Genomic DNA, 9,448 nt, shown 5'->3' with positions numbered 1-9,448 from the left:
TCGCCATTACCTCTCCACTGTATTAGCAAAGCATATTATTTTTCCACTTAAGTCAGATCTTTTAATGACCTAATTAGTTTACAAAGTGAGACCAATCCAACATTTAAAAATCAGAACTTCACTGAGATACTGTATGAAGTTCTGTTCTTCAGGTTAATTAAAGGTAAAGAGTCCTTGGGCGCTGAAAGTGAATGTAAGATTCAACCGCGGTGTCGGAATTCGGCACAACATCGACAACCTTTTTGTATCATTATGTGACACCATAACTGACACCATTTTTGGCCCATGGGAGTAACCTTTCGGCACGCCCACATCCCCGCTTGTGACACCCACACTCCCCCTTTGTCACGCCCTCGCTCCCGTGCCACGCCCATATCCCCCTGTACCACGCCCGCACCCCAATTCTGGCACGCCCACGCCTCCCGTCTGCAGAGCCCTGTTCCTGGCGTGCAGTGGGAGTTGCGCAGACATGCCGCCTCTCTCCAGGGATCCAAAGAAAAGGAAGCGGAAGTGCGCGCAGTCTCCCTGTGCTGTGTCCGGAGCGCTCAGAGTCAGTAACGGCGATCACGGCTTGTGGATCCCTGCAGTCTTACCGCTGGCTGCTTTGGGTCGTCAAATGAAGACGTAGGCTACAATGAATCGTTTAATACTACTTCTGTGATGTTTTTGTTTTTGTAAAGTACAGACCAGTGGGTGAGTAACCCTTTTGGTTCGTTCACTAATTTAGCTGCCTAGTTAAAGTGACATTTTGATGAATTATCATTTTTCCCGGCTGATAAAGAGTAGTTATTTGCGAATGTATAAGCGTTTGCGATGAACGCGGTTCCCATGAATCGCTATTTGCTGCAAAGTTATATTTAAGTGCTGTGCCAAGAAAGGAGTGTATCGGTGTTAAGTGTGCATGTCGCAGCGGACACACACACACAGCCCGTCACGAAATGAGATCTGATGCTCACTCTGGAGTATTAACCGAGCAAGAGCTCTAACCCAGTCATACGGACCCCGAGTCCGCTTAAGACCCGCACTACACAGCGGACGCCAACCCGCACACCATCCACACACCGTATGTGTGGCTCTACGCCGCTGCGGGTGGTGCCATCTCGCTGTAGTGTCTTCTGTCCCCAGGATAAAGGCGGCTGGCCTCCCCGCGGATACGGACACTGGAGACCCGACCGGAACTGGAGGAATTCTCCCGGTCTGACGTTGCGTTCTACAAAGAGTGACATCATACGCAATCGCAGCGGGACCGTGCAGCGCTCGAGCGTCTGTGCCGCCTTGACCATGGAGGCGATTGCCAAATACGACTTCAACGCCACTGCGGACGACGAGTTAAGTTTCAAACGCGGAGAGACGCTGAAGGTAAGCTGAAGGCGACGCGCTTTTGCGTGTTGGAACTGCGCGGAATAAAGCACGTCGTGTCGTACGAGTAGACCGTAAGCTTTTGTGCTGTCATTAACGATTCCTACAGTTACCAAAGTGGAACCGTAGTTATCGATTATCAGTAACGTAAATACTAACTGTAGGCAGCTGTACCTACACACCGCACAGCCCAACAGTGTGCCCGTACGCGTAGTGACCAACTCCTGGCACATTTGCAGTCACTCGTGAATCTGACTCGGTTCTTCATCGACAGCACACCGCGTACTGAATTTGATTAACTTTATCTCGATATACCAGCCTCCTTAAGTGGTGCACACACTCAACATCTCTGTAGCCTACTGTAGAAATACTGCGACGAAACGCCCGTTTGCCGACACACTCAGCTTTAATCGAGGAGTGTTGTACCAGTGTCCCCGTGTGCGCGAAGGCCCTGTTTTCTGAATTAAACGCACGTTCTTGTACCCCCCATCCTCCAGCTCGCCTCATTTGGCCGAGACTCCTCTGCTGTTTGAGGCTTCAACGTCTGCCATAGTCTTCCACCCCTGATTGAATTTAGACTGCAGAAAGCTGCGTTGCTATTCCGTCCCCCCTGTTCTCAATGGTCCAGTCCGGTTTGAATCTTTAGTCTCCATAAAGGCTTTTAATTCGTCCCTTTATCGGATCGGTCTCCCTGAGGAGAACATGAGCTCTCCTCTCCTCCTCTGCACTGGGGGACCAGCTGGCATGGCTGCAAGAGCTGATTCAGAGAGGTGCTGTTATTTGGGCTGTGTTTCTGTACTCAGCCTCGTGAGGTGAAGGTGGGAGTGGAGGAGCAGGTGGGTGTGGGGATCCCTGCAGTGAGACCTCTGAGCTTGCAGTTCTGGAATATGTTCAAGCCTGACACCGCCCTGCACTCCACGCCAAACCGCCTTAATTGCGTTTCAGAAGGAAAGTGCTCGTTGGAGCTCCAGACCAGTCCCCGCGCTTCCATACCCATCTTCCGAGAGCATTCCTAGAGTCCTCAAACTTTCTTGGGCAGTTCTCTGAGACTCTAGTAGGAGCAGGAGGGTTCTGAGGTGCATGAGCTCAGTGGCTCTGCCAAGCTGGCGTTTGGGTGCAGAAGGAAAGGGCTTTATAGGGAAAGATTAGAACCTAGAGCTTGGCGACTAGCAGCGGAGAGCAGCATTAATGGATCTTCTCTCTTCTCATGCTCTCTTCCATATGACCGAAGCATTTTTCTTTGTGTGTTGTTACTGGTTCAGTGGTTACCCATTTTCACTCGCCGTGTTTGTTTATGCAAAACTGTAGATGTGTGTCTCTCTTTTTTTTTTCTTCCCTGTCTGCTGGTCTTTCAGCTGATTCCAAGCAGATTTCTAGCCATGAATTGAACCCCAGGTCCAGACACACAGCAAAGGTTGCAATGGATTATGAATTAACTTGAGAACTGTTCTTCAGTCCAAGATTACATTTGGATATTTGAGTTTTATTACGCATGTCAGACTGTCGTATCCTAAAGTTGTTCTCGTCCAATTCAGTTCACTGCAAGATAATTGCAAAAGTATTTGTAGCACATCACCACAAATTTACATTGGATGAATGTTAGGCTTCACTCAGAACGCAATCTTTCTCTAACTTCTGCCCGTCAGAGGGGTGCGTGGGATGGGGGATAGGGGGTGTGGAGGTAAGAAGGAAGTGGTTTGGGTGTGTTGTTTTAGCTCTGTGTTCAAGCCTGCTAAAGAAAACCACCAGTACCAAATTGTCCATGTGGTTGCAGGGAATGTCTGCGCACGCAGGCGCGTGTGCGCATGCACGTCTCAGTGCGGTGTGGGTGTGTTTAATGCGTGTGTGCGCGTGGAGGTGCACACACGTCTGTGTGGTGTGGGTGTGTTTAATGCAGGTGCGTGCATGCATGTAAGTGCGCAGCGCAAGTGTGTGTGTGATGCATGTAGCAGAGCACTGTGTAGCAAGCCTGGCAGACTACATTTCAAGTGCTGAACTGAATGTCTACTGAACTATTAGCCTGACTGAAATTTGTAAAATTCCTGTTAAATGAGCATCCAGAAATTGGGACGAGGCCGGAGAGCTTTGATTTTTTGTGGGTAAGCCCCTCCCTCTTCCTTAGGAAATACCTCTCAGACTGGAGCATGTCTCTGAAGAGGATCTGTGCCAGGTAGCGCTCTAATCACTGTGTGATGGCTCACCTCATTTGAGTGCTGCTTTGAACATTTCACTCTGAAACTCTACCAAACACCCCCACACACACACCACATGCATAGATACAGACAGAGAGAACAAAGTGAATGGTGAAGGTTTATCTCTGTCATGGTTTGGTGGGTTCCCTCGAATGTGCGCCCCGAGTTTCCACATTGGTGTTTCCTGCGTCCCAGAGTGTCGCGTTACTGGCCTACAGATGCGTGACTTTCATCAATTGGATGGGTTTCCTTTCCTGTTTATGCCTCTCTTAACTGGTTCCTGACTTCCAAACTGGTGTCCTTTAACTTAAGCACGCACTCCCACAGACCTTTGTCACATGTATATTAAGATGTGCCTACCATGTTTCTCCCGAGGTACCTGGAGAAAACGACACAGTTCAGGCCCAGAAAGTACCGCAAAGGCATGTCTCTGAGAGTCTCGCCGGTCCCCGAGAGAACAATGAGAAGAGGTGCAGCGTGGGTTGGTTCATTCTTTCCATTTCTGGCAGTAGGAAGACACCAATCAAGATATGACAGCTCAGATGTTACTAAACTAAGTATGTTAAATGTGTCTGTGTGTGTATGTGTGTGTGTATATATAGTGCTGTTTTAGAAGGGCCATCATTATTGGTTAAATGATGCTGGTATTGTAGCAACAGACAAACCTACTAGTTGAGTCAGCATGATGATTCATGTGTGATGATGGGGGCGGGGCTTGGAGTTGCCGTAGTTATGACTTTTCTGTGTTTTCATCCCGCATGACCTGATTCCTGATTGTTTTGGGGTTTTTTCCCCCTCATAGTGGCCTTGTTTTGTTTCAACATAGCTTGGGCAGGCAGACACTGACTAGTTTCCCACCGAGCGAAACACTCACGAGCCTCCAGCTCGCGGCTTTTCTGCAGATCGCCGGCTGACGCGTGCGACCGCGCCCTCCGCTGGGCGGAGCGTGGGCGAGTCGGACAGACCGTGCTGACGCGCCCCGCCGGTGGATCTCCACAGGAGAGAGAACAGAGAAGGGTGGGACAGGTTTGAGGGTTTGGTGGAGGGACACAGTGAGGCACTTTTGCTCCAACCGTGATCTCATCGCCGTCTCTCGTTATCGAGCAGGTGGACTGGAGTTAATCATGCTGCAAGGCTGCGGCTGGAGCTCATGATCAGCAGAGAAACACTAAACCTTTTACGGTGTTTACGAAACTGGCAATAGTACGTCATTATTCTGGTCTTCTTTGGTTATAAGTATAAGACTGTCATGCTGTCTTGGTTGCTAATGACCATTTAAATTTTTCCCTACAATATAATATCCCTTCAGTAATAACCCTACATGGTGATGTGAACACTCTTAGCAGGTTATTTTTTTTAAATTGTTAAATTTATTTATTTTTATATTTTCTATATTTTATTATTTATTTTTGTTCATTTATTTGTCTGACATTTGCCTTTGACGAGCCTGGTTGGAAAGTTTGCAGGTACCTGCACTTGTGTAATAGAAATTCCCCTCATTACCTTGGTGTATTTTCCAGGCCATTCAACTCACACACACACATATATATAACTCTGACCTCTCAACCTCGTCAGCATGTTTTTAATGGGGTTCCTTTTAAGCATGTGAAAGCCGGTGATCCTCAGCTGTGATTCCTTGGTTAGAAATGGCAAACTACTTTTCCCAGCAGCCTGTGGGACGGCCTAATGCCAGTGACGGTGCTTTGTTTATAATGCTGCCTTCACCAGTCATGATGAAGTGTTGCCAAGCTTCATTTTGATTGCCTCAACACATGTTTTTTTGTGTTCTGTTCAATTAATTAAGCTTCATGGCACATTTCTTACCCATTTGTAGCTGATGTGACTGGTATACTTCTAAAATGTATTTTTTATTTTTAAATAAATCCCCCAAACACTTCTCTTGCTCACTCTCTCTCATGCCTGTTCTCTCACTCTCCTTCAATTTGGTTCAGTCTCAGTTCAAATAGCTTTATTTGGTGTGAATTGTGATATGCAGCTATTGCCAAAGCACTGAACAGATATGCTTATATAACGAGTGGTAAAATGTCTTCCTGAAATCTTCTTTGCTGGAAAAGATGGTACTTCCTGCCTCTCTGCCCCCCCGGGACAGATTTTGCATATTTTGTCCATTTTCCTCTCCACCAACACATGGACCCTCTCATCACACGCAAAAAAACAAATAAACAAAAAAACCTGTACTTATGAGAGCATGCGACTTAATTATATAATGTACTTTGTACCAGTGTAGGGCTACTGTACACTGCCCCTCCACGGCTTGCTGCACTCGAGTGCTTGCCAACTTGGTTTGCTTATAATATCGTTGTGTTTGCCTTGCAAATGAGAAGAGATTAATGAGTGTTTGGAGCTGCACTAGGGAACAGGGTCAGGGACAACTTTCCAGAACAAATCCTTCCCTCTTCCTCCTTGGCTTAATGGTTTTTTTTGCATGCCGTGGCTTATAACGGTGGTTTTGGGTGAGCGAGGGCATGCCGACTAGCTGGCACAGTTACAGACAGTGCCTTCACAGGCGCTGTGCGGTATATTCCCATGCAACCCTAATGAAAGCCTGATGTTTCTTGTGATTGAACCAGATTCGGAAGGACAAGCGTATCTGGTGTCTGCTGTGAAGCCTTCGGGTCTTTGGGTGGGTTATTAGTGGCAGGCTTTCCAGTGTATGCGTGGTCATGGTCAGAGGAGTTTTTATGTACACAGGATGTTTGGGTTAAAGCAGAAATGAGGGCGATTTCCTGTGCGTTATTTATAGAACAGATTGCTTGGTTACGACACCACGACCATCCCTGCTGGCCCTAAAAAGCCAGGGGGGAAAAAGCAGAAAGTTTAGAGGGAGGTGCTAAACTGCAGCTTTGAGGGCGGAGCTAAAACGTTCTTTGTTGGGATAGGCTAAACTGCTATTTGCTGCGAGGGAGCGGCTCTGCTACAGACAGAAAATACTGTAAACACATGGACCTGTGGTGGGGAGTGATTAAAACCAACAGCTGGGAGCAATTCCTGACTGTAACTGTAAAAACCTCTGCAAATAAAACTAAAGCGCACAACTCTGCTCTCTTTGTACTCTAGGTGCTGAATGAAGAGTGCGACCAGAACTGGTATAAGGCTGAGCTGAACGGGAAGGAAGGGTTCATCCCCAAGAACTACATCGAGATGAGGCCACATCCGTAAGTGAGCTGCGCCTGGCGGGACCGTTGATTCGACGGGACTATGAACACAGCAGACCATAACGCTGAAGCCCAGCCTGCAGTCTTAAGCTCACTTTTTTTTTTTTCCCTGCTGCACCCAGTTTGTTCTGTTCCTTAAAGCACACTGAGTGTCTGATAGTCAGAGGTGAGAAAAGGGAGTCTGATTTTCCATTTAAATCTGGGCTTCCATCTACTTATGAGGCCCTCATCACATATCTTGCTTAAAAGTACTTTTGTGAAGTAGACACGTTATTATTATTAACATCAACATAAATGATAAAGCTTATTTAATAATTTAGTTAATTTTTATCAGGTTTTAATCTCTTTGCACCTCAGTGTTCGACTGTAACGGTTCCCAGGCTGCATCCACTTGGCTGTGCTGATATAGTTCCCACACCTTTTTTTTTTTTTTTTTTTTTTTTTTTTTTTTGGTTGTTTTGCGCTTTGTCTGTGGTGAGGGCGTAGTGTGAGGTCCAGCTCTGAGCTGCCTGCCTGTTTTCACACAGTGCCTGTTTTTGCAGCGTTAGATTTGCTAAAGACCTCTGTTAACAGCTAAACACACCGCACAGGTGTATAAAGGGTTCTGATCCTCACCCCATCAGAACTCGCCTAGCTCAGATGTGAAGAGGACTCCAGCTGTAATGCGACTGTGAGCATGCACGTGCATGTCACGCACTTTTACACTGCGTGTGCCACCGTGTTCTCCTTAACAAACAAACCATCGGGGCCCGGTTTGTCAAAATGGAGATCGAGATGTCTTTTGTGGGCCTTCGGATGGCTGATTTCAGCCTGCTTTACTGTATTTTGATGAGTGTCTGTGCCTGTGGCTCACTGTGACCTGTTTTATGTCCCATCCCCCCCACGCTCGTGCACACACACAGGTGGTTTTATGGGAAGATCCCGCGAGCGAAGGCCGAGGAGATGCTGAACAAACAGAGGCACGACGGTGCGTTTCTCATCAGAGAGAGTGAGAGCGCCCCGGGAGACTTCTCACTCTCCGTGAAGTAAGGCTCTCCGCTTCTGTCGGGTGTTAATTCGGTTCCGTTTTATTAAGCCGTATGTTGTTGCTGTTCAGCAGAAAGATCATTTAACGGTTCAATTAAATCAAGCATTTGTTCGGGCACTTCAATATGAGTAAAATGCTTGTGTAATGGCACAGAAATGGCTGCTGTTGCCAGTTCCCTGGTGCTGCTTTGAGTGCTGAAACTGGGCCAGCACTGTGAATTACTTTCCCAGCTTTCCACACGTGGCTGGAGACGCCACAGCAGTCGCACCGATTTGAGTTATTTGAATACAGTTTATTCTGAGCGCTCCAAAATCCTTCCCACCACGGTGGAGTGCTTAGTCCCGGAACGCGTGTCCTCTCCTCAGGTTCGGGAACGACGTCCAGCACTTCAAAGTGCTGCGTGATGGGGCGGGGAAATATTTCCTGTGGGTGGTGAAGTTTAACTCGCTCAACTCTCTGGTGGACTACCATCGCTCCACCTCGGTCTCCCGCAACCAGCCCATATTCCTGCGTGACATCGAGCAAGTGCCGCAGGTGAGTCCGGCCCATGCTGTAGTTGGAGATTCCGTCTTTCTCACTACTGTTAGCTGATAATAAAATTGGAAATCAGAACTCCTGTAGAACTGTTGTAAACCGATACCCAGGTGCTTACTGTTCCAAAGACTACCTTTACTTAGTGTTAAATTCTTTTACAGAATTCTTTTATGGAAATGAACAATTGTACATAAAAAAACACATTTTTTTCCCCCTGTGTTTTCCTAAAATTTGAAACGCTGACAAACAAATAAATTCAGAGAATTCCTTTTCCGACCAAGTTCCAAAGCTCCTATCAGTTTTATTATTCATTTTATTTTGTGATGAGTGTGCTTTGAATGTGGTCAGTCTGATGATACAGTGAGGAGGTTGATGTGTTACCAGGGCTCTGTGTGTTTCTGTAGCACTCCACGTACGTGCAGGCTCTGTTCGACTTCGACCCCCAGGAGGAGGGAGAGCTTGGCTTCAGACGTGGGGATTTCATCCAGGTGCTCGACAACTCGGACCCCAACTGGTGGAAGGGTGCTTGTCATGGTCAGACCGGCATGTTCCCCCGCAACTACGTCACTCCCGTTACTCAAAACATGTAACTCCAAGCCAACAAAAGAAATGAACGAAAAGCAACAACAAAAAAAAAAAAAAACAAGAACACAGTCAAGTGAACAGAATCTGCCTGTTAAAGCGCATGAGGACTTCCAGCTGGGTTGCCATAGAAACAGGGACCATGGAGAGAAGTAGAGGAGAAAAATGCCGGATTGGTGCCTTGAATGCTGATTGGCCAAGCGGGACGGAACTGTGCTCTGCTATTGGTGGGTGGTGGCAGTTGGCTGGAAGAGGAGCGAGCCTGCTGGTGTGGTGGGAAGTGTGGAAGCTCTGGTGCAGTCTCAAAAGACCTCTAACTGTGCTGCTTTCTACCTGCCTCTCACTGTTTCTGTGTCTCTCACAGTCAGCTACACTAAGCATGAAAAAGATCTTTTACAAATAAACAAATGTAAATTATTGTGAAGGGGGGGATGATGGACTATCTATAGCATTAAGGGGGAGAGAGGCCCAGAGTTGAGATTTGTGCGTGGTGTTGGGCCATCTGACTGAAACTCGGAGAGGGGGAGAGAGGGATATTTGCAGTGTTTTTTTTTGTTGTTTTTTTTTTTACGTCTTGC

General features: G+C 47.2%; 1 protein-coding gene across 3 annotated transcripts; it reads left to right on the top strand.

Annotated features, from left to right (window-relative positions):
• The first annotated feature begins 495 nt into the window (after nt 1-495).
• grb2a (growth factor receptor-bound protein 2a) lies at nt 496-8,937 on the top strand. 3 transcript variants are annotated; one of them, XM_027021942.3, is made up of 6 exons: nt 504-693; nt 1,126-1,359; nt 6,630-6,727; nt 7,630-7,752; nt 8,120-8,288; nt 8,693-8,937. In XM_027021942.3, exons 2-6 carry the CDS (start codon nt 1,282-1,284, stop codon nt 8,876-8,878), a joined length of 654 nt encoding a protein of 217 aa, XP_026877743.1. In that variant the 5' UTR covers nt 504-693; nt 1,126-1,281; the 3' UTR covers nt 8,879-8,937. The 3 variants fall into 3 exon arrangements, with proteins under 3 accessions (XP_081566798.1, XP_026877743.1, XP_081566799.1); XM_081710673.1 differs by having other exon boundaries at nt 1,110-1,359; XM_081710672.1 differs by having other exon boundaries at nt 496-1,359.
• The last annotated feature ends 511 nt before the right edge of the window (nt 8,938-9,448 follow it).

Source organism: Electrophorus electricus, chromosome 3, assembly GCF_041902795.1.
Source record: "Electrophorus electricus isolate QZ-2024a chromosome 3, ASM4190279v1, whole genome shotgun sequence".
In the NCBI taxonomy this organism is placed as follows: Eukaryota; Metazoa; Chordata; class Actinopteri; order Gymnotiformes; family Gymnotidae; genus Electrophorus; species Electrophorus electricus.
Note: the sequence above shows the minus strand (reverse complement) of the source record. Positions and strands in the feature narration are given on the sequence as shown.

What these genes read in the sequence shown, in the direction of transcription:
- grb2a (XM_081710672.1), top strand. Translation starts at nt 1,066, where the DNA reads ATGTGTGGCTCTACGCCGCTGCGGGTGGTGCCATCTCGCTGTAGTGTC. An exon ending in ATCGAGATGAGGCCACATCC is followed by an intron (nt 6,728 to 7,629) that starts GTAAGTGAGCTG and finishes GCACACACACAG; the next exon opens with GTGGTTTTATGGGAAGATCC. An exon ending in ACATCGAGCAAGTGCCGCAG is followed by an intron (nt 8,289 to 8,692) that starts GTGAGTCCGGCC and finishes GTGTTTCTGTAG; the next exon opens with CACTCCACGTACGTGCAGGC.